Raw genomic sequence first — 24,218 nt, 5'->3', positions numbered from 1 at the left:
TATCTATTTCTGTTGTCCAGACCGTTCTCCCCCGCAGTCCCAATCAGTGTGCTCAAATTATTAGCAAATATAATCTGATAGGAAATATTTCCTGAAGATAATACCCATTTCTTATCTTTCTGTTTACATTATACTGTATCTCTGGTCTTTGCAGACTAGCTGCAATTTGTACAATATGGTCTTACACCTGATATGTGTATTTATCTGCATCTGTTCCTCTCTACCTGAAAAATATATTACACATGAGGGCAGAATAAAATAATAAGCAGTCATTGTCTCTTTCCAAATACATTTAATGTTTTAACTATCTGCAGATGGATTTCTCTTTCTGGGGATGCTAAACAGGGAAAGCCGTGGGCTTCTTGTTATCTGTCACTTTTAAGTTTTTGACACAGCTCGAGCTGAATGCATTAATTACAGTTATTTAAAGTACTGGGAGGTTTCTGCTTTAAACATTCAAACTCTACGCTTTTTGCTGAACTAGAGCTATTCATTACAATTTTTTCTGTGTCTGTCTAGCTATCTATCTGCAGCATGCGCATATAGCCTATCTACAGAGATCCAAATAAAAAGTCTGGGATTTGCGTGTCATGATGACATGCTGGTATTTTCTTAAAGACAGCAGGTATAGTAGTTTGCTTGGATATAGTGTCTTTCATTTAGCTTCCCTAATGTATAATCTTGGAGTCAATTTCAATTAAAAGTGAAATGTTTTGATGATTCCCATCCTATTTTAATTCCCCTCTGTGCAGAATATGCTGTAAACTGATAAAGCATAAAATTGCACTGCAAAAAGCTAACTCAGTCACTTTTGGCTTCGTTTGTCCATTTGTGCACAAGTTTATAAAATAAGAGGCTTGTTTTTGTCCAAAATTGAGGTTGTTGGGCTTTTTTTGCTAAATATTTGACTAAATCCCCATCAGTATCCAAGCGTTTGCATTCATGCTATTCCCCGGGCATTGTACGGCTCCTCCCCTGGAACGTGTAATCGTAGGGGCTGTCGGCCCTTCTCTGTTACGAAAACAAAAAAACAGACAAATTACTAAACAACATAACGAAACAAATCTAACTGTTTGCCTTGAATTAAATACTGGCACTGTCTTTTCACCCGCTTATGTATAGAAAAACAGACTTTAAAACCTGAATTTGTAACGATTTTTAACCCTGCCGTTCCAAAGGCAGAGAGCCCGCTCTATGGCTTGTAGCCGTTCCGGATAACGTTAGTTATTTCTGTTTGGCCGCACCTTCAAAATACCTTTCCAACTCTTTGCTGGCTGCGGTGACTCCGCGTGGTTTCAGATTCTGTTTGTATTTGTTTCAAACAGATTTTCCTCAAGTGCTGCTCAGTGGAATTTTTTGGTTTGTTGGTTTCAGATCAGAGTAGTATTTCTGTAAGAAAAATATTTTTCACGTTTCCGATCTGACTTTACGTTTTCTTTTTACCCAGATGCTGCACGCCGACATTTTAAATCCACCTCAACTGTTTGCTTCCTTCCGCCACGACAAGTTTCTCCTTCCTCGGTACGATGCGGGCGTGAGGTGATCTGGCCCTCCGATGCCTCCCTTCGTTCTTCGCTCCGTGAGCTTCCAGGTAAAGCACGTCGTGCTCGTTTGGGTCGTGGGTTTTGTATGCATGCTTGTGCAGCTTTTGCCTTCCTGGCGTGCGTAGAAATTGTTCGGTGCGTGTGCATGAAACGCGTGAATTGGCAGCGCGCGGATGGAGGCGGGTGCGTGCGGGGGGACGGAGGATACCGGCACGCCAAGAGTGCAGATGCTGCCTGAACCCTTGCCGGCAGTCCCAGGTCTGCGGCGGGTAGGGAAATGGCAGCTTTCCAAACCCATCACAGCTTTATGCGTAGCCTGTGCAACAACTAAATAACATCTTGTTGGGTTGTGCCAGGCGTCTTTGGACGAGGCAGACGATGGGAGAGGTTTGGAAGAGGAAGAAGATTGCCGCTTGGCAAAGGGGGTACTCGGCAAAATTCAAGGGCTTTGGGCTTCTTTTCTTAAATGGTGGAAAAAAAGGTTGAGTAGATTCTGCCCTGGCTTGGTGCAAATTTCCGCTGTGAGTCTGCTGACGTCACTGCCAGTCGCGACGGGCTGAATATATTTTGCAGCGTGGAGTTGCGGAGCGTTTACTGCGGAGCCTGTGACCTGGTTTCCTTCCCTGCTGCAGCAAGGAGTCCTCTCATAAATTCTAAGTCATAATCCAGCACAGCCTCCCGTGCCAGGGCTGCTGATGCAAACCCAGCCTGGCCTCAGGTCCACAGCCCCTCTTATTCCTCCAAACTTCCTCTCTTCGTCTTTGAATGGAAATGCCTCTGCGAAGTCGATCAATGCCTGCTCGTTTGAGAGGTAAACGAGAGTTGAATGATTAGCAATGATGCATTCGGTGGCAAAATTCCTCTGCTTTAATTGATAGCAACTCCACTATTGCGCATTGCATCTGGGCCAGGCTCTGACAGTGAGCAGGGAGACGCAGCACAAAGAAATAGTGAGACAGAGAGAGGCAGGGAGCAGGTAAAAAGGGGAGCTTCAGATGACACTCGGGCACCTTTCTGGCACGGGCTTTTCCCCTTCGGATAACCTCCCTTGCTTTGGGGAGGTGGGGTTGCGGTAGGATTAGTCTTTTGCAGGCAGTTGGCTTTCTCCATCAACATTTTGTGTGCGTGTGCATGCCTAGGCTTTTGTCGCCCTTTTGTGAGTGAAATGGTTGTTTGGTAGCAACGGGCAAGGGCTCCTTGCCGAGTCTGCCTAATTAAGATTAAGCATATGCAGATTTGCCTTGTTTTCAGCTAATGACAGCTGCAAACAATTATTTGTCATGCTTGCTGATTGTTGATTGGTAAAGGGAAGGCCATGCGAGAATTGTGCGTGTTCTTCCTTTGTATCGCGGCACTCCCGGTTGTACAGGCAGACGCGGATGCGTGTGCGAGCGGCTTCTTCCTTTCCCGGGACTGGATTTTTTGCTTAGACTTCAGCCTATGCCCTTGACGGTTTGTGTTTTATACAAACAGCGATGCCATGTCAGATCTGTCCGAAAGGTGCCAGGTTAGCCGGCCCTGGCGTTAGCTAAGCAGCTGTTTTGGTTGGGGTCTGTTGGATATGGGATTTTTTTGTTTTTAATGTTGCCATCAGAATAGACGCATCTTGATATTTTCACGGGAAAATAAATAAAGATGTTCGAAAATGTATCTGACGTTTTCAGTTTTCAAGCCAGCAGCCTTCATCAATTTTCTGCAAACTGAGAACCAAAGCAGAGACTAAATTAGTCAGGAGGCTTTCTTCCTGGAGTCCTGCACTGAAAGCTTTTAGCTTCACAACAGAGAGCGAGTGCATCTCAGGAAGCACCTTGGCATCTCTCCAAAATGCCTGGGCTTTTTAAGGACAATCTCAAAAAGAGCTTGATTTTTTTTTTGTTTTATTATTATGCTGATGCTGAAAGGAGAGAGCTTTTTAGACAAAAGAATGTCTGAGAAAATGAAATACTCTGTGTTGCAAATGAAAACACTCTGCATTGTTTTAAAGACGGCATGGAAATGAGGACAGACTGAAAAAATAGTCATCGCAGAGATATAATTATGTTCTGTTCAACATACATCCTGCTCTTTAATATGTGCATCATGATTGTGTACTTTCCTACAAATGTTCCCTCTGCCTTTGTTTGTAGCTTCAGAGCCTCCGCAGCAGAGCGAGTCTCAGCAGAAAGTACAAGTCTGTCTTTAGATATATTTGAAATTTCTCCCTGGGTGTTTCAGCTGATTTCTGTAAGTCTCTCTCAGCTGTTTTCAATCCAGATGCAATTTAAAATAGAATTGAGGAAAACTGAAGTGTTCTGGGAGGAAAAATTAGAAAATATGTCTTCTAAATAACCACTTGGCTGCAGCCCGTGCTTGTCCACATCTCGTGGATGTGGGATCAAGGAATTCCACACAACACTTGGACCTGAGCATAAAGGTTTTTTGTTTATAGTAATTTGGGGTTTTATAGCCCTCAGTGCTTCACAAAAACTAACAAACAGACCTGTATTTATTGAATGTGTGTCCAACAAAGAGAGGCTCTGTTGTAGGAACGTGTCCATTGCAGCTGGTTTGCTTTCCTTTTTGCGCTTGAATAATTGACGTATGCTTTTGGTGCTCTCTGTGTGACTTAGGATGCGGCGGTGGCATCCACTGCTGTGCCAGGAAACAGCTCTAGGCTGTGAACATCTCTAGGCTGTTTTTCTGCTAATGTCATCTGTGGGGCATTTTGGGTTTGAGGTTGGTGTCTTATATTTTTTCAAAGACTTTGTGACCAGCAGCCAGCAGGTAAATGTCCAACTTCCCTTCCCTTAACTCGCCTCCAGCTGTTCTGTAGGCAAACTTGTTCCAATTTCTGTTAACAGTGAGGAAGCCAGGCTACCCCAAGCCACTGAACTTGGCCAGCAGGCAGTACCGCATCCCTCCAACATTGCAGGCTAAGAGACGCGTTTTCAGAGTCCCTTGGGTCTCCACGGTTCCTGTGGTCCTGCTCTGCTGTTAGGTGGACTGTTTCCTCCACAGAAGATGCAAGATAATTGCAGAGCTTGCTCATAGCAGGGCTCAAGGTTGTGCGGAAGAAATAAACAGTGAAGCAGTCACTGAACAGATGTAGCAGTCCACGGAGAAGCTGTCCCAGAGATTTTTCTATGAGGACTGATTTGGGTGTTGAATAACGTACAATTATTTGTGAGCAGCGCTTAGGTCTCAATGGTCGCTCTGTGGTCACTTAGGTCCCTCTGCAACTAAAAGCACCTGGAATATAGGGCACTGGTAAGCCAAGCCTGCTGGGCAGGGTGAAGTGTTTGCCAGTCTTCCCTCTTAGGGAATAGGAACTGGCCAAGCAGACCCACAGGCTGATCGTCCTGCTCGTCCATCTGGAGGTGCACTGCACATTATTTTACAGGCAGATGCAAGCTAGCTCTGGCCTTGTTCTGAGCTGGCAGGATCCGAACGCGCTCTAAACGGTGGGTGTCTGCAGTTAGTGCAGAGCTGAGCCCTAATAAGCTAGCTCCGGATGCCAAAAAGGATATATTACGCAGCACTGCTCTAAAGCCAATGTGAATGGTTTGGAGCATGGGCAGAGAGATTTCACAGCTGCCTGCAAAATATTATGTAGGCATCCCTGCTTCAGTCCAGGGCCAAAGTTACAGGGTGCGGAAGGGCAGACTTTACAATAGCTTCGACAGAGCGGCAGGGCGCTGCACCACCACCAGCACGTCTTTCATCCGGTGCTCTTAGATTACCCTTGGACTGTAATCCAGTGTTTGCCAGCTGACATTAGTGTCTACGGGGGAGGCTTTTGAACCTGCCACAGCAGGAGGGAGGGATACCTGGAAGGAAGAGAAGGGATGGGAGGTAAGTCCCAGGAGAGACAGCTCTCTCTCTCTACCAGTGTAGATTGGCTTTACGGGAGAGAAGCCAAGAGGCAGGAGAAGAGAAGGTCATGGTGACAGAACTGAGAAGGGAAAGGGTTTGAGGTTAGGGGGCAGGAGCAAGGGAGCAGACTATACCCAACTGTTGAGATATGCAGGAAGAGAGAGAAATTTTAGGGATGCAGCAGCCTGCTGGCACCTTTGCATCCCTCTGTGCAAGCAGAGCAAACAGCAGGCGTGTTGCTTGCTGCGCATTTCAAACCGTCTCCCGCAGGGCAGCTCCTGTGGGCACAGGACGCTCTGTCTTGCACAGTCTCTCCCGAGGTGCTTTGCCAGCAGCGTCTGCTGCTCGCTGGCCGGCCGGGGCGATGGCTCTGTGCGCACCCATCCAGCACGCATGGGTGGTGCTCACCACGTTCTCATGTGCTCCTTTGCTGCCACGGTGCCTCCACGGTTTGCATTTGGCTTTCTTAATACTTTGGAGCCATGAAGTGGTATTGTGAATTTGTGCTGAGAAAATTGTGTCTTTGGGGCTGAGGTTAAACAATTGTTGTCTGCTTTGTGAATTGCCCCTAGAGTCCTGCTTGCTTTAAGAGTGACAAGGAGCTGAGTAGCTTGCGTGAGGCAAGGAGGGACCACGTTTGTCCCGCTCCCGTGGCAAATCTTGCAGATATTCCTGAGGAATCCAAGGGAAAGGACTCGCCCTTCCTGCCTCGGGGATGCCTCGCGGAGGCTCCTGAACTGTTCTGCCAGCACAAAAGCCGTCCCAGCATGCGGGGTGCGAGGGACTGGTCTCCTGCAGCTCTGGTGGCGCGGGCTCCTCTGGGCAACCCTGCCGGCACGCAGGTCCCGGGGGACCCGTCCCGGGCGCAGGGCAGGGAGACGTCCCTCTCCTCTGCCCCAGGGACAGCGGCGCCGCAGCTGAGGGCAGCGGGGGCTCCGCTCCCACACTGTCCGAGCGTACGGCACGGTGGCCAGGTAGGCTCCTGCCCATGCGCACGCGTGCCCCACTGCACCGGGGTGGCTCCCAGCGGGGCGCCGCGGGTCCCCCCCGTGCCGCTGCCCTGCAGACCCAGGAAAACGCTGCCCTGCTGGTTACATTCAGGTTGTCTTTCCTGAGATTTTGCTCTTGACTTTGAGGAGCAGGCACAAACCTAACTCTAAAACCTGAAACATAATGATATTCTGCAGTTGCGATGCGAGAAAAACATTCCAGGAGCGGGGAGCCGGGCAGAGGCGGACGGGCCCCCTCCTGGGCGAGCTCAGGCCCCTCTCACGTCGTGTTTTGCACGTTGCTGCGTGTTTTGCACGTGCGAGACGGCAGTCCCCTCTCATCCTCCCTGTTCGTCCAGTGCACGCCTGCACCTCAGACTGCGCCCTTAGCTGCGGGCGTGCAAATGTGATTAATGCCATTGTACCCGGTCGCGGGGTTTAGTAACTGCTGGCCGCATATTCTGCATGTCTAATTCCCCACCTTTGCAAATGGACCTGTGCTGTTGGTGCTGAGAGGAGTTTAGTCAAGTATTCAGATGCTTCTGCGAATGTTTTGGAGAGTTCTTGATTTTAATTGGGTTTACTTAATTATTATTTACTTTGACTGAAGAAACTGTTGTATTTAAATAACACTGCTTTTTTGCCAAAATGCTGTCACAGAGAAGCTGCTTTCTCTTTAGGAGCCTTCAAACATGGGCTTCCTTCCAAACCCTTCAGCTTTATGGTGCTGGAAACTGTGCATGTTGCATCGTTTTTAATTCTCTCCTTTCCTTTGACTGAATTGGAAGATGAACTCTATCCTTGAAGGGTTTAGTAGAGATGTGAAAGGGATAGAGATTCCTGGTCTGAGCAGCTAGACAGACAGCAGAAAGGACAAAACGAAAGTTTTTTTACTGCTTCCAAAATTAACCTTTAGTTTTTCTTGGTAGTGTTTAGCTGGGTCGACAGTCCCAGCTGTGAACTTCCTGCAATATGAAATGCCCTGGTGTGTCTTGAAAAAGTTTGTGACATGAGGGGAAAACAGATCCAAAGAATATCTACAAACATTGGAAAGATAAATGACTGAACTCAGAAGAATGGTGGGAAGAAACTTGAACCTCAAGGGATAAAGGCAGTCCATAATTATAGATAGCAACAGTAACCAGCAGTTGTACTGAACTGTAAGCAGACATATCCTTATTTCAGTCATAGTGTTGGGTTGATTTTCATTCCTTTCATTGCTTTTTTTCTCAATTTTTTTTAAACCTCGGTTTAGCAGCATCCAATTTCCCTTTGGAAATGGAAATACCAGCTCCTGATAGCTGCAGCTTTCCACCGCCGTTCATGCTCTGCCATCTCTCTCAGTTCAGCATCAACCAGGTGGGAAATGTCCCACAGGAGCCTTAGATGTGGCTTCCAGACCCACCAGCAAGAGCTATCTAGGCTAGGCAAGCAGGGTTTGGGTTTTTTTTTTCTTCCTCTATGAATGTGTCTAGACTGAGCACCCCACAAATTTTCTGGGCATAATATTATTCTTCAGGATTTGTCCATTATGCCATGTAAAAGACAACAGTATGTTCCAAGATAGATGTCAAGAAATTCTGTCTCTACTGAACTGAGTAACCAAATTTGTGTAGTCTTCAGAGGGGCCAGGATTACATTCGGGTCTCTCTTTTACAACTGAGCCCTTTTCTTACGTCAACTCAAATCTAAGAAAGAGCTTGTGTACTCCACGAGTGATCTATATATACTTCTGAGCGTAGGGCAGCTTATCTCTTGCTGACAATACGGTGGCTGACGGAGGCTTGTCCTACTGGGAAGGTGATATTGAGAGCACATCAGGATGTAAAGCATAATAGAAATTTGCCCCAGCATGAGCAAGATGGACAGCTAGTGGACGTGGCTGGTTTATTTACTTGCACTTGCACTGCTTAAACACTGCATCACGAGCGTTGCATCTGGGGATGCGATTAATGAAGGTCTGTCTTAGCTATTTAGAATTTAAATGGTCTGATCTGGAGAACCACACGCTGAAACTGGGACAAGCCTTTCTCCAGGCAGGTGGTCCGTGTGTACGGCTCAGACCAGCGTGGTGCAGAGACAGCCTCTCGGAGCTGCCACGGTGGGAGCAGCCCAGGGTGGTGCCCACCCATTAACCCCTCCTGGTACCACCCGCAGAGGATGTTTTTCGGTAGTTTGCCGAGCGCAAGCTCAGCAGCCGGAGGGGAGCTCTGCAGGGCATTGCTGTGGCGCAGGCCTGTCCCCGGTCAGGTCCTCTTAGGCTTGGGAGCCGGTGCCCTAGGACACTGCCGAATAGGAGACAGGGCAATAAATGACTGCAGCTCCTGACAGCAGGAGCATGCAGCTGACTTAGGGCTGACTGAAGTCCCCCAGTGCCTGTCATCTCTGGAGACTTTTCACCCCTCCAGATGTACATAGGAATCATGTCACCTGCCTAAGCTGTAGGTGCCTGAGGCTAGACACAGTCGTGGAGTGTGTGCGGAGGAGGAAATCTGTATTTCGGAAAAGGAAACACACTTGTGTCTCTAAATAAATCCTGTTGGTTACTAACCGCATCTTAGTGGGTTTTATTCAGATTTTTCCCTGCATCCTCACAAAAGGTACTGAATAATGGGTAAGAATATATGAAGAGCTGCATTCCTACTCTCAACCTTTATTTATTTTATCTTTTCCTCTGACCAAATTTCCACAGCTGTCTCGCAAATGTCCGCAGCTGTTTCTTTTGCTGTACCACTCTAGGTTCTGCCATTAGGTGATGTCCAATAGTCATAAACAAACAGAAACTGGAATTTGGAATGTGGCAAGTCACTGCAACAAGAATAGAATCATTGTTTTGCATTAAAATGAATTAATCTCTGAAGTTAGGTCAGCACACATGAGACATCTGATTATTGTCAACCTTAAGGGACTCTTTTGCACCTTCTGCTTTTCTTGGGGAGTTTGGGTGAGATCTTAGAGTTTCAAAGTAAGGTTTCCTGCCTCCTGGACAGTCTGGAAAGGAATACTGTCGATTTCTAAAGTGTAAACGTGTGGTTGAACTGAGAGCATTAACTTCATCTGACTCTGGAGATGTTACTTTATGGGAAGTTGCTGTTGCTTTGGTTGCGCCAAAAGGAAGTATGAACTGGGAATTATACAGGCACTGAGCTAGATCTCAACCCACTCTGAGAGCTGCAAGGTCCACTGCAGTTCAGAAAGGAGGGAGCAGGTAGGAAAAGCCTGGAAATCGCATAGGATTTGCCCTGCCCCCCACCTTAGATTATTGAAACAGCCTTTAATTTAAAAGCTAGGGAGAAAATTAGAGCCTGGGATGAATCCTTTCCTCTTTGTTCAGGATTGTTCTTCGGTTTGGGATATGTTAAAGCTCTGGTGTGTGTTTGATGTTGTCCAACAAGCGTCTTGTATGCCTCTCTGCTGCTGCCTGGTGTTTTGGAAGGAAATCTGTAGCTATTAAACAGAGGATATAGGAAAAACCACCCGTTTGTACATGACTGTTTTCTGTTTCAAGCTGCTGAATATTCAGTGAAAATCATTTGTGACCTATATTCAGTGTAATTGCTATTATTGCAGGGTAGGTAGCAGAAATGTCAAGGCAAGTACCACAAAACTCAGTTCTTGTCTCTGCATTACATTGTTCAAAAGGTAGCTGGGGAGGAAAGAAAAGCAACAAAGGTTCAGTGGGCTTCAGTTGCTTTGCAATCTCCGCCTTCTTCAGAGTTTCCCCTTAGGGAACTATTGCTTCCCAAAATCTTAATATAAAGAGTCTGCAATTCTAAAGAAAATACAATGCAAATATAGTGATAAGAGGTGCTAAATCCCACCCTGACACTCGCTGCATAGAGTACCTTTTATTGGGGGACTGCCAGGTGCTTTAGGGACTGCCTCGGCTGAGACCTCCCTCGGTGTGTCCTTCTCAGGGCCAGGAAAAGAGACTTGCCCACAGCTACCCAGTGAAGCCAAGGGCTAAATCAGGGACTGGTGGTCGGAGTTCACCTAAAGGAGCTTTTCAAGCTGTGCTATTGGTGCAGAGGAGCCTCATCCCACACCCCTCGCATTGCCTCTAGGGCCAAGTTTTCCCTCTTTGCTCAGATCTGATGACTTTGCTCAGGAAGATGGTGGCCTGACTTGTTTTCTGGCAGTAAGAGCTGCTATTCCTCTTTCCCGTCTCTCCTTGCTCAGCCTCCTGTGCAGCTCCCTTTCCTCCTGCAGAGTGCCTCAGTCGGTTAGGTCTGCATTCGGAGCAGCATAATGGAGTCCTACAGTAGCAACACTTTTCCCTTAGTTCTGCAACGTATGTTTTTTCCCCAGAATCATAAATGAAAAGCACCCCTGTGAAAATACTGCCGCTTCCAGCATGTGTGAGTGATTTTTATGCTCAGTAAGACTACTTTTCTATCATTTGGTCTCCTTATTTGGTATTTCTTTAATAATTAGTGGCAGATTTTGTACTTATGTTTGCAATTATCTAAATGCCTCTGGGACATGTTCTGCCAGATAATTGAATCTCCCTGGTATGTGACTGCAAAGATATTGTTAGTGAATGCATGCTGTATCCGAAGAATGTTTTGCTGGCTTTTGGTGTCATATTAGGATAAATTAGGCTTTTTCTTTTTAAAAAACTAACAGAAACAAAGTGTCTTGCTTTGCTTTCCTCAGCAAAAGCTTTGCTCGAAGCCTATATTGGAGAGGGAAATATACGATTATCAATAATTAACTGGATGTGCATTTTAGTTATATGCAGCGATACCTGCTGGGCTTCAGCAAATCCTCCATGTGCCAAGCGCACAGGTGTAGCAACTAATCAAGTGGAAGATGCAGGCAGGACTTGGAGGAGTAAATTTTGGGGTTGCAAAGACGGTGGAGCTGGGAAAACTCTTCAGAGCATCCATCACCTCTAGATTTTGCTCTAAAATGCACAACACAAAGCATTTTTCAGTCCAGTTTGAAAGTCTTCTCCCAGGGAATCTCCCTGTGAAGTTGCTCTGATATGGATTCAGTCTCAAGCTGAACCAAAGGAAAACTCCCTGAACGCTTTTTCTCCAAGGCTGCTGTTTATGGTGTTTGCACAGCGGCCGCCTCGCTGTGGGGTGGTTGGCAAACCTTTGCTCGCTGTTGCACGTGCACATGTGTGTGACTGCACTGTCAGATTTGGTAGAAAGAAGAACAGGAGTGGTGCAGCCTCTCGCGCTTCTCCATCCCTCCTTTCCTCCACGCAGCGTCATTCTCTGTTTCAGAGTTGAAATCTGAGGGCTCACCTGGACACCTGAAACAGGCGTTCATTTGTGCACGCTTGGCACATCTGCCCAGAGGTCTCCATGCCAGAAAGAAGGGGCCCTGCTCCTGCAGAGCAAAGATGTGGCTTGTAAAGATGAATGCTGCCAAGCGTGCTCTCCCGGCTGTGCCCTCCGCAGCATCTCCCCTGCTCCGGGACCCCTCTCCGGCCCCACGGGTCAGTGCCTGTTCTGGCATTTCTGGGGGCAGCACCAGTGCAGAAGGAGGCTGTGGTTCTGTGTCACACGGGTGCAGCCAAAGGGGAGACGAATGCTTCTCAAGTGCGTCACAGGAGACTGTGCATGGCAGATCCCCCTGTCTGTGGTGCAGGGGCAGCCCATGGTGATCCAGGCTCAGCATGCTCTGGATGGAGCCTGCCTAGCCAAGGCGGAGGCCTGTGCAGGGTGAGGCAAGGAGAGGAGGACCTGGGTGTGCGTGGCCTTTGCACTGCACCTCCACCCGCCTGGGTGACTGGGGCACAACAGACTGCAGTACCACCCCTGCTCCTGCGTCTGAGCACCCTCCGTGCTGGCACTGTCCTTGTCCTCCAGCAGCTCCTGGAGTCTGGGCAGCAAGTGAACCTTTCCCCTTTCTTCCCATGTGTGCTCATAACATTTTTTTTTTTGTCTTAGCATATAACGTCGGGATTTAAAGTGCCAAGCAAGTGAAAGGAAAGCTCCCACCCCAAGTGCCATTCTTGTGAGTAAATGTGAAACTATTTCGCTTCTGAGCACTTCTTATTTAGGTAGATTCAGTGAAATTCCTGTCATCAGCTTCATTATTTCTTTTAGGGCCTAAATAGGCAGAAAATACAGAGGTTTGGCTGAATGTCATATTTTGGCCACAGCCTGCGATGCAATCTAAATCTGTCTTAAGTTTGAGCTGCTCGGGGCAGATGTGGCTGCCAGCAACACGAAGCACCTTACATCAGTCTGTAAATGCTGAGAGTTATATAGCAAATATTTTTCTCACTTTTCCAGATTTGGGGCAGGTAAAAGCTGTCTTTTCATTGGCCAGTGAAATACTGAGCTGAGGCCTTGATGTTTGTTTCACCGTTATTGCTTCTTTGCCAGCTCTCAGCTCTGAAAAGGAGCTTTGCATTAAGCATAGTGGCTTCAACCAGTGGTCTTCAGACCCTGGGGACGGGGTGCCTGTGGGCCATTCCTAAAGCTCTACAAAAGATAAATAGGTGCAGCAAGCCTGCTGTCTTCAAGCTTATTCCCTTCAACAGATGTCCTGCAGAACATTTATAAGAGGCTACAAGCCAAGAAAGGTTAAAAGACCCAGCCCAGAGGTTTGTGCAGGTGTACTTGTGTGCAAAGCTAAGCAAGGCTGAGCATGAGGGTGACAGCACTGGAGTGTGTTGGTTGTTTCACACCCTTGAGGCAGACTTGCTGTGAAACCCTTGTGCTGCCTGCTTTGCTGTCTGGAAAGCAGACAGAGCAGGGAAGGCCCTGGACAGCCATAGGCATTGCAATGAGCACCTTCCACCTTCTCTGCAGGCAGTTTATACTTGGGGCCCCAAAACTCAGAGGGACTCGAAGCCATGGCCAGAACTTGCTCCTGCACACTTTGTCGTTCACATGTTTGAGAGGAAGGTCCTGCTCAGACCGTGATATACCAAGGGTTTTGGAAGGGGGAGCAACTTGATCCTTTTCCAGCTGGGGAATTTGCTCCTTTCCTGTAGCTATATCATAACTGTCCTTGGAACCGATTCCTGCTTTGCCTGCGCTGGCAGCACCAGTGGGAAGGGGGAACGTGTGTACACAGCTACCTCTCCCGCATGGCCCTCCCTGGCAGCGCTCGGCACCCTCCAGCCGCGCGGCTTCTTCCATCAGCTGGGAGCAGGCGGGTGCTGAGATTGTCTGAGCTTTCCCTAGGCAGCTCTCTGGCGAGGCGAGGAACCCACCTCGCTCACGGTCAAATAAGATTGTATTGTGTTTCAATGTAGGTAATGGAAGAATTGTCAAATCATGCCCAGGACGATGTAAACGAGGATCTTAGGAGTGAAGAAAAACAGGTAAGAGATGCAGATCTGCAGTTCTGCCTCCACCAAAAAACTCAGGTTGAAGAAGAAAACCAGGCCCAGGATAGAGGAAAGGCTATCATTAAAGGAAACGGGAGATGAACGAAACAGTTGTCTGTGACCTAAACCATTGTATTTACTGACCCTCTCGATTATAGCTGTGGCTGTTAAGAAAAATGCAGCAGAAAGAATTAGAGGAATGAGAAGAACACAATTCCCTTTTTTCATTTAACCTTTGCTTTATATGGAATTCTCCTATTCCAGCTCTTTTTCACTGCAAATAAAAAAGGGCCCTTTTCATAAAACCTGGGCAGGGTGGAGATGGCCCTTCTTCGCTCTTCCTTGATTATTTCTCAGATTAGAGATAAAGACCCAGCTTCCTAGTGGCACTGAATTTGTGCGTGGCAAGGAAGAAGGGACTTTTCACAGTCCCCTTGTCCTGAGAAGGTCCCTGCTGTACTTGCAGGAGGCTCTGGAGCTGCTTTATGTGGACCTGGCAATTAGCAAAGATCATCCCATCCCTGTGCAGCTCCCACCACTCCCACAGTGAGGCTTAACACTATTTACCTGTAAAAGAGCAGGTTGTTTTGAGTCAGCCAACGCTCAACACACTTAGTCTCTGTCTTTCACGTGCTTTGTGTTTTTTCTTTCACGTGCTTTGTTATTTTCTTCACTATAGTTGTTGTTATCTGAGTGGCAAATTAGCTTCACGTTTAGGGGCTGAAAGTGCCGGCAGTGCACGGCAAGTTTGTGCCGCTCTGTTTGTCTCTTCGGGCAGTCACCCCACTTTGCATCTCATTTATCTGTTCATGAGCTGTTGGAACAAGGCCCCAGAGAAAATACTGGAAAAAATAGGTTTTAAGTTTGGCCAGAGCTGGCCTCCATTTCTGTCAAGGTGTCTAAGTGGGAAGGTGCAGGTTCTGCTCCACTCCATCGCATGCACAAGATGTAAGTGCCAGTTTGACAGGTGCCCGGGTCTAGTTCTTTGAATATCTAGCCACACTGGTTGGAGCCGGCCTCCCTGCACTGTCCCTGGGGGCCTCACTTTGAATGGAAAGAACATTATCTAAGGCCTTGGCACTGCTACAGGCTTGTGCATGCAAACCATTTTATCCAAAGCTGTTTCTCTTGCACAGGTTTGTGCTCTCTGCCAGTGCAGAGAGTCCTTTTTAATAAGCTCTTTCCAGGTCATGGGCATTTAAGTCTGCGGTGGTTGCACTGGTGAGAGGCTCAGCAGCTCCAGCTGTAAGTCCTGGCTGTCACTGACACCGGGGTGAGCTGAGGTCTCTGCTTCAGGCCTGCCTCTAAGATGGGGACAGCCGTGATGCCGTACCTCCGGTGGGTGCTGCCACTGCATCGGCTTTGGTATCGGCACTGCGTAAGCACTCGGACTCTAAAGTGCCTGCATTGCTGCACGTGCCAGGAGCAAAGCCCTGGCCTCTTCCCCTCCCCGGGGTCCTCTCCCGAAGGAGTTGGGGAAAGCCAGGAGGGTGTGAATAAGAGCGGGGGTGACCTCAGCCTCTGAGTCACCTTGGGACAGTGACAGGAAAAACATGAAGCTCTAAATTAGGAGACTCATGGCGGCAGGTGGCTCAGTGCAACAAGCTCACATGGTACTTGGGAGGAGATCGCTCCTCTCTATGTGATGGGCCGATGGTCATGGTGGTCTGATGGCCATCTGCTGCCACCATGCTGGTGGTCTCTTCCCTCTGAAACACCCCCTAACATGCTGGCATGTTCTCGTTGCAAGGAAGTTCTTCTAGCCTTTGGCTTGGGAGAAAGTCCATGAGTTGGGCTTCAGTTTGTGTCACCACTGGCAAGGACTCTGGGAAGGGTCAGCCTGCCACTCTCCGGCCTGTGGAGACTGTTACTCCTACTGTGCCCCTTTTCCTGAGGACTGAGATCTGCCTAAGCTATATAGCGCCAAGTCTCTGGTTTAAATAGAAACACTGGGGACAGTGGCCCAAAACTGCCCTGAAAAGGAGGAGGTGAGGAGCAGCACTTCCAGGAGCTGTGCAGTGTAGGGAGGGTGGGCTTGATTTTGTGATTTGCCTTAACGTGCTTTTGTGAATCAAATCAGACCTGCTGCTTCAGGTAGGCTATACGTGGAAGAAGTCATCTGCTCCCTGCTCTGAGCGGGAACCTGATTTGGTAAACAAAAAAAGAGAAATTGATATGAATCAACCCATAAAAATGAATGAATATGCTAAAAGGACAAGCTGAGTCTATTTCAGCGATAACTCAGTACTGCAGACATTAAAACAGCTTGCTCTGAATAATGACACCTCTGGAGCTTGAAGTCGCTTTAGGGTTGCCATGACTATTACTTATTTTATATTACTTTTTTTTCCCCAAATATTGAATTTTCTCCTTTTTAAAATATGGCTGTAATTTGCCTCATACTGCACCAGTCTTCCTTACAGCTGTGTTTAATAACAGTGCTCTGCTGGGTTACCCGTTAAGTACAAGCAGGTATTTCTAGGATCATACTCCATCGACTGTTGCAGACTGCTTCAGGTTGTAGGCAGGTAAAAGGCACCTGCAGTGATGCTGAATGAGTACTTGGAGCAGCGCAAGGCCCTTCAGCTACCAGGTGGATCAGGCAGAGTATGCCCTTGCCATCTACTGACTGACTTCTCCTCTTTCTTTTTTCTGACTTTCCAATTAGTGGACTGTGTTTGCCTGGTAGAGGTGAATGGTCAGCCCGCATCAGGATGCGGGTCAGCCACGAAGAGGCTGAATATGCAACGTGTTGTGAAATATCATTACCTGGGGGGTTGCTCTGGGGTGGTTTGGTAACATTGCATGTGGTTCCTGTGCGTTTTTGCAGCCCGGTGTACTCTGCCCTGGATGGTGCTGACAGAGGCCACCTTCTGCCACCGCAGGCTCGCTAGGCTGGCTGCGTGAGGAGGTGCAGCACGCAGTCACAGATGTTCTTGGCTGTTCTTTCTCAGCAGGGCTATTTGCACCTCCTTTTCCCGATACCCTCCCATCTGTTGATGTGGATTTGGGGGTCTGTCTGCTCAGTCAGCATTTGAACACCAGCATTGCAGACATCCTGAGTGGGCTTCTCTGAGGGGCTGTCCACATGGGATTTGCCCTCTGAAGTTTCTGAGCTATTTGGGGGCTGACACTGGTACCAATTAGTCAACTCAGGACATGTATGTTTAAAAAAGAAACTTGGGCCTTTTTTTCACGTGCTGTGAAGAGACTGACGGTGAATTGACTCAAGTGAATAATTCCATGAGTATACCACTAAGCAGTTGTAAGAAAAGACCTGCAGATCTCAAAACACCTTGTGAGCATTAATTAATTTGGTCTTAGAGTATTTTGCAGTGGAATTATCTCCATTTTTTGAAACACAGGAGCTAAGCTGTGAACTTTTAAGAGGTAACTACTTAGATGTGTTTCTGTTCTTGACTCAACTCAAGGGCTTTTGGGGCCTGATTTTCAGAGGTGCTAGGCACATAGAAATCCAAAGAGTGGGATGAATGTAACAATTGTACAAGTCTAGTACTGAAGTATCAGTGCCAAGCAACAAAAAATAGAGACCTCTGTAATTAATAGGCAGTTCTTAAAAACAGGCCTGAGCAGCTGCTGACATAATCGGTGGCTGGTCTACAGACTGAATCTAGGAGTCCTGGCTTTCCGCTCCCTGCTACAATCACCAGTCCAGACTAAAGCAATTTCCATAGCCAGCCATCCTCTGAATGCTTACGCTGTCTCTGTAAAGGGGCAGCTCAACATGCACTTTTGAAACATAGGCAAAGGCTGGCTGGACGTTATGCTGAATCAATTAGTGAAGGTTTTTCTTCCTGGATGTCTTTGTGGAAGGAACAGAATAAGTTCTCCATGCAAATTTACTATACATCATGGGATGTCCCTTCTGGACAAGCCGCAGCACGCAGCTACCTAGCCTCTACTGCATTACGTCTTACATCAGTGCATGTCATGGGTAAGGCTAGAGAAATGTAAAGAACTGTTGAAAGCCCACCCAAAGAAAACCATTGTTCATCCATCTGTTCTGAAACGGCTTTGTTCCTCCAGTTTTGGTGCTTTTTTTGCTTCCCTTATAATCCTTCTGTTGCTGGGGACACTGACGGAGACCTGTGTTGCTGAGCTGTTTGCTTATGTCCGTAGCTTGTTCGCTACCTGAGTCCTTGGCTGTTTGTGGCAGGGGTTTATTGCTGGCATGGCGTGTCGGACATCTGCCACTCACAGCTGGGGGGAAAGATGCTCGGTGAGCAAAACCTGCTGCTTCAGTTGCTGCCCCCAAAGCTCTGGCATCCTCTAAATGTGGAATGGCCTGGGACAAGCCCTCTGGTTGCCCCTTTGTGCCTGCTCTCATCCAGGCAGATCAGGGTGTTTTATTCCCCCACGACAAGACCAGTGGATGATCTCACCTCCATGGTGGTCCCGTCGCCACCACTACAATCACCGCTTCTGGGCTTGGCCAGGGGAAAATAGAGGGGATGGGATGCCTGGCAAGCCCCATTTGCCCTAAAGGCCTCCTACGAGAGTTGTCAAATCCCACAAGACAGAGCAATCTATGAGCACTGCTAGAGGGGAAGAGATGATGGAGCACTTCCAAGCCTCCATATCTTACAGCCTCAAGGCTCGTGAGCGCTCTGGTCTCCAGTCTGACCTGTGTCCTGCCATCAGCCACACCAGGGCTTGCCCATTACCTGCAGCCCCTAGCAAATGAGCATATGAGCTCCCTTTGTTGGAGTGAACCCGCATGGTGCTGCCACTGAACACCAGCACTGAGAGGGGTTAACAGCATGCCAGCCCGGAGCTCCTGCCAGCGCACTGCTTCTGCTGAAGCTGTGCTTGCTGCGCGCCCCCTGGTTCTGCTCCTCGCCTCAGCTACAAAGTGGTTAATATTTGTTGATCGCGGCACCGTGCTCTGCTCTCCGTGCAGCTCTTGGATGCAGTGTGATACTTCCCGGTCTCCAGGGATCTCGTGGCATTTTGCCCAGATGGCATCGGTCTGTGTCTCAAGGACATAACACAACGCCTACGAACCGTTGCAGTAGGCGCTGTAGTGACAGATGAAGCTGGGGCACTCCTTCGTCTCTGTTAAGAGGAAAGAAAAGCTCCTTAAAATGCCAGGTCTCCAGCCAGCAGCTCCCTTTAGCGAATGATCTGGTACCTGGCAGCTGTTGGGCTTCCTTTGTGCAGTGGGAGAGCTGGCTGAGCACACGGGACCCCCTCTCTCCAGCAGAGGAGAGTGCTCGCTCGGCTCCTTTTCCTTCTACCAGCAGAGCAGGTAGGTTGAAACGTCCCCATCTTGCCCCAGCCGCGTGACCAGCTGTGCCCGGGCTGCTGGGCGCCTGCCCGCTGCTGCACGCTATTGTTTGGCGCCTCCGCTCTCCCAGGCACCCCCGGAACGGTCCATGCTTTGTCCCATGTCCCCACGACCGACGTTAACCCTTTTTGGAGCAACGCTCCAGGTTACCACACGCCGCTCGTAGGCTGCGGCAGGAAGGCATTGCCGCTCCCCGGGGAGGGCAGGCCGGGAGCAGCCCTCCGGCTGCGCTTCCCTCCTCTGCCTCCTGCCCGGCGGGTGCGAGGGCTGAGCTCCAGGCCCAGCGGTGGCTGCTCAGCAACGTGGTGGCCCTCTGGCAGGAGGCCAAGGTGCGGCACCAGGGGAAAAACCACAGAAGACGGCTCTGTGGTGGCCCAGGGGAAGGAGGGGTGCACCCCAGGAGGGCCGGCCAGGGCCCCTCGGCCGCAGCCGAGGTGCCGCTTGCAGGAGCGCCCAGTTGTCTGCCTGCTGTTGCGTGCGCCGGGTCCGGGGCTTTCTCCCGGCTGGAGAGGCGCGTGCTTCCCGCGGAGAGCGGTGAGGCTCGGCTGCAGCGTCCCAGCAGCAGGGAAGGGGAGAGAGGAAGCCGATTGCCATCTCACAGTGAGCTTGGTACGTTTGTGAGGAGGTCTGCGTGGGGTGACACCAACAGCGCCGCAAACACCCCGTACCAGCCCAGGAGATCCCACCCCGCCCCACGGCCTGCTCTGCAGGGAGGGCTGGAGGGGAAGCGTGAACGACCCCCCCCGCCAGGCCCCCGGAGCGCCGGCCTCTGCCATTTTGTGATGGGTTTGGCGGGGGTTGGCCCCACAAAGGGCTCCCTCAGCCAGCTACTCACCACCACCACCACCGTCTCGCGCGCAGCCAGCGCCCGCAAGAGCGGCCTCTAAAGCTGTCTGAGCGCTCAGCGCCATCCTGCCCGGCGCTGCCAAGGGAGCTGGGCCTGGCCAGGGCGACGGGCGGCTGCGGTCCCTCCTGGAGCGGGCCCTTCTCTGCGGTCGTCGGCTTCCCTGTGACAGCTCCAGCTGGCCCGGGAGCCAGGCCGGCTCGGCAGGGTCTGCGCCACCCTGGAAAGTCTGCCCAAGTCTGCCAGGCGCCTGGGCGGCCGGGAGGGACCCGACCGCCAAGGGAGGCTCTTCCCCGTCGCCCCGGCCCCGCGCTGGCCCCACCAGCGTTTGTTGCGGTCTGTCCTCTCGGGCTTCCAGCGATCACGGAAGTACCAGGTCAGCTCCGCGGCTGACAGCAGGAGGGACAGTTCAGCATCTTCTGGGGAAGGTTTGAGGAACGTCCCGCAGCGCTTGTGCTCTGCGGTCATTGCCGGCGGAGGGGGGTTGCGTAACGCCTTGGAAGGAAGGGAGACGCGCGTGTCCTTCCTGACCGCTCCGGCGCGCCGTTGCCGCCTGGGTGGAGGGCTGCCTCGCGGTCCCCGGACGCCTAAGGGGTTGGTGGGCAGCCGCGTGGCACCGCCGGCCCTTCCTGAACCTCCTCCCTGCACATCGGCGGGGCCTCGCCGTGGAGGCCCCCGCGGAGCACGGAGACGCTGGGAGCACTGGGGCAAATTCCAAGCGGAGCCCAAGGCCGAGGGGCCGGGGCCGGGCGTCCCCTGCTGCCCCCGCGATGGCGAGGTGCCCCCGCGCCGTGCCTTCCCCTGGGTTACGGTTCCCGGGCCGGCCGGCCGGCCTGCTTCGCCCCGAGAGGAGGCCTGTTTGCCGGCTGAGCTGGGTGAGCAGAGGTTGGCAACGCGCTGCCCGACCGGGGTGGGCCTGCGTCGGCGATCAGCTGGGTTTTATTTATACGTTTAGTTTTTACGAGTGACTGGAGCCAGCGGTGAGAGCAAGACGTTGCTATGGGGAGCGGTCTGAATCCGAGGGAAAGGGAGAGCGCGCGTCTCGGCAAGCGAACGTGTTCAGGAGCGGGCTCCGCTTAGGTGGGCAGTAACGCTGCCGGCTCCCTGCTTCGGGAGGTGTTTGGTTGTAGGTCGCCTGGAAGAGAGAAAGCAGTCTGGTCTGGGAGGACCGCGCCGCCGGATTACGAGCTGCAGCCGCGCCGTGCGCGTCCGGAGGCCGTTGTGCCCGTTCCTGTACCGCGCAGACCCTGTAAATAAAGCAGCACGCGCCGGGATAACTGCGCCCCAGAGCCCGCGGGTGGTTGTAGGGCTGGAGGTAGAAATCGGAGCGCTGGGGTGCGGGGTGCTATGTCTAACCATCCCCCGCCCAGAGGCCCCGATGACGGTCCCCGGCCCTGCAGGGCTGGACGGGGGAGAGGGAGCTGCGTGCATCGCGCGGGGAAAGCCCAGCCCTGGCCCTCGGACACCGGCCACGGGCTCCGGGAACTGCACGGTGCCCGACCCGGGCGTCTCCGTCCCCTCCGGCTCCGCGGGGGGGTGCTGCTCGTGCAGGCTGCGGTGCCGCCGGCCGGCTCGCTCCCGCTGACGGCGCTCCCAGGCCTTCCCGGCCGCGGGGTGCCTGCCGCAGCGCTGCTCCCGGCGGCTACGTCAGCTCCCTTCCCTCTCGCTCCCCCTCGCTCCCGCCTGCAGCAGCCCCGTTTCTGTTTTGGGACGGCATCGCGCTCGCTGCCTTATTGCACCTTTCCTGGCACGGTCGCTCGGCTCCTCCTCAGCGATTTATCTCACCAAGTCAGCAGAATTATCTCCTCTCGCACCAGACTAAAGCCATTTTGATAACAGTCAGAAAACGTAACGAGCCCTTGTTACACCAGCGGCACAGGCAGAATTAACTAATAAAAACGAGCACGTGCCTATTGTGAAAATTAAGTGTGCTGCCTTGGTGGCATTACACCTGCTTTCCTCGCCCCTTTTCTCCCCCTGCGTGAGCTGACTTGGTGGCTTGACCACCTACGCTGCGCTCGACGCAGGACCTCCTAAGCTTCCCGCGACCCCGCGAAGAGCCTGCCAGCGCTCGCCCAGCAGGCCAAGGGAGCCGCAGGCACCCCTAGCCCCTGTGCAGGATTCCAACGTTTTCCTGCGGTGCATGCAGCTGATTTAAGACAAAATGAAAATTGGTTTTGTTTTCTTTTTTTTTTCCTTTTTCTCCTGTGTGTGGCCAATCAACTGCTTCCTCTGCTGCGTTTCATTAAAGCCGCCGCACAGCCTCACAGGCACCTCTTGCAAGCGGCGGTCCGTGTGCCAGGAATGCAAATGAACCTGCCTGCACGGCCTTCCCGTGCAGCAAACTGCAAAGTATATTTGTCCTGCACGTAGAATAATTAATGGATTAGGAGAATCAAGCACGTTATGTTGGAGCTGTTGCCCAATTAGTTAAACTAATTGAGAAGTAAAGATGGCTATCAGAGACTCCGCGTCCTGGCCGCTCCGTGGCAGCCGCTGTGGCCCCCTTCGCCCCCTCTGCATTCAAACCCCGCCGCGCTGTATAAATTGGCCAGGATCTACATCTTCTCTGCAGAGCCGAGATTTCGTTTCTGATGTGCTGCTTGATGTTCATAGGGATTATATTATTATTTATTATTAATTTATGTGATTTGTATGTCAGTGTGCGTGCAAAACTAAATTTTTAATTTCCCACCATCAATGCCAAACGGGGGTACGTATGTTTTTGTAACGTGGTCGTTTTATCAAACAGCACATCACCTGTTACCAGGCTGTGACTCCCCGGGATGGTGCGGTTACGGTGCCCGTGGTGTGCCCCTGCCTGTGCCGTAGATGTTCTGATTAGTGCCGTAAGTGCGGCTAGCTTGAACAGCAGTCCCCGGCCAATCTTCCAGGGATCTGTGGGGTGGGATCGTCAGGTGGTTTAAAATGTGCAGGAGTGGGGCGGAAGAGATTTTTATTTGTGGAGTCACAGAAATTTGTGTGCTTTGTTACTTTCTGTTTTAAATTAGGAAAATGTCATATAGCGCCACATTCTGTATTTAAAATGGCAGAAACAAAACCCAGCTTCCTGTGGTTAATCCCGGTTGAAAAAATAAAAATAAAAATTAAGGCGTTGCTGGATGGTTAAGGCAGCAGGGGGGAGCCGCGGGCGCCCCGCTGCCGATCGGCTGCAGGACCAGCCCGGCGCTTTGTGCGAGCCGCCGCGGTCCGGGCGGGAAGGGGTGTGCGCTCTATTGAGTTATGCTTCCCCCCGTATTCGCTGTGACAGATTACAGCTTGATAGAGCTGCAAACATCGAATAGCAACAGAGGCGTCAATTTAGTTATTAACAAAGGATGGAATTCAAATGACGCTGGCACGGCTCCAAGTTGCAGGAGCTTATGAGGAGCGCAGAGGGTGTATTAAATATTCATCGAAATCTTGGCATTTCGTTCCCATCTTTCTCTCCTTCCCCTCCCCTCCTCCCCCCCCCCCCAAAATTATTTGGTTCTAAAGGTTAGAAGCCTACTTCAAAAATTAATTATTTCATTAACCTGTTATAAATTAAATTTTTACAACTAAGTTTTTTAGGGTTGATTCTAAATGGGTCTTAGTGGCACTTCATCAGGTTTCTCGTCATGTGACTCCTGACCTTGGTCATGTGACGGCACAGACTGATGCTAAAGGCAGCATGTGACCCTAAGTGCTACGTGAGCTCAAAAAAAAAAAAATTTAAATACAAAAATATAAGCAGGTCTCTCTCCTTCCTTCACCTGCCCTTTTATAGTTCAGTCCCTACCTTTAGTCTTGAGAGATCCTGTAGGTGTAGAGAGCTCCCTGCCACAAATCGCCTGCCAGACTTGGGTAACAACGTGCCACAGAAGTGTGCTGCAAAATCCTGCCCTCTAATTTTGCATCACGACTCCCAATTTGGTAAGTTAACAGATACTTTGAGCAATTAATTTGCGCAGCTTTCCTGGAGTAACTCATTAGCATGCATGGTGCAAGCCCGGGTGTAAATATGCATGCAGTCTCATCGAATAGATGTGAAGCGCCCTCTCCGTGGGAGCTGCTGTCGAGCCCAGGCGGGAGCAGACGAGCGTGCCTCGCTGCAGATGGAGCATTTCTTTGCAATTTACTGGAAGGCTCCGGGATGGGGGGTTTAATTTATTTAGTTCTGTATGTGGCTGCGTGCGCGCGCGCGAGTGTGTTTCCTTGCTTCTCTCCACAGAGCTCCCGTGGCTCGGTCCTAGTGACTAAATCAGTGCAAATATTGTGACACTCCACAAAGGAATGCTTCCAGGTGGGAGTCGGGGAGCCTTACGTCCGTTGTCTTTTATTGCCTTGCTGTTATGGCAAAACAATGTACACACACACACACATATATATATATATATATATA

The 24,218-nt window shown here is 50.5% G+C and overlaps 1 protein-coding gene across 14 annotated transcripts in view; it reads left to right on the top strand.

The window, feature by feature from the left end:
- The first annotated feature begins 1,498 nt into the window (after positions 1-1,498).
- The window catches only part of TNRC6A (trinucleotide repeat containing adaptor 6A), a 128,165-nt gene continuing 105,445 nt past the window's right edge, over positions 1,499-24,218 (top strand). For 10 of the 14 annotated variants that reach the window (XM_068907836.1, XM_068907846.1, XM_068907832.1 and 7 more), the window contains exons 1-2: positions 1,541-1,591; positions 13,608-13,676. In XM_068907836.1, coding sequence (XP_068763937.1) covers positions 1,556-1,591; positions 13,608-13,676 — 105 coding nt within the window. In that variant the 5' untranslated portion in view covers positions 1,541-1,555. Of the gene's footprint in view, positions 1,592-2,238; positions 2,356-12,288; positions 12,356-13,607; positions 13,677-24,218 lie in introns of those variants that run through there. The other 4 variants (XM_068907837.1, XM_068907835.1, XM_068907829.1 and 1 more) reach the window with 3 other exon arrangements.

This window comes from Struthio camelus, chromosome 15, assembly GCF_040807025.1.
Source record: "Struthio camelus isolate bStrCam1 chromosome 15, bStrCam1.hap1, whole genome shotgun sequence".
NCBI classification, from domain to species: Eukaryota; Metazoa; Chordata; class Aves; order Struthioniformes; family Struthionidae; genus Struthio; species Struthio camelus.
Note: the sequence above shows the minus strand (reverse complement) of the source record. Positions and strands in the feature narration are given on the sequence as shown.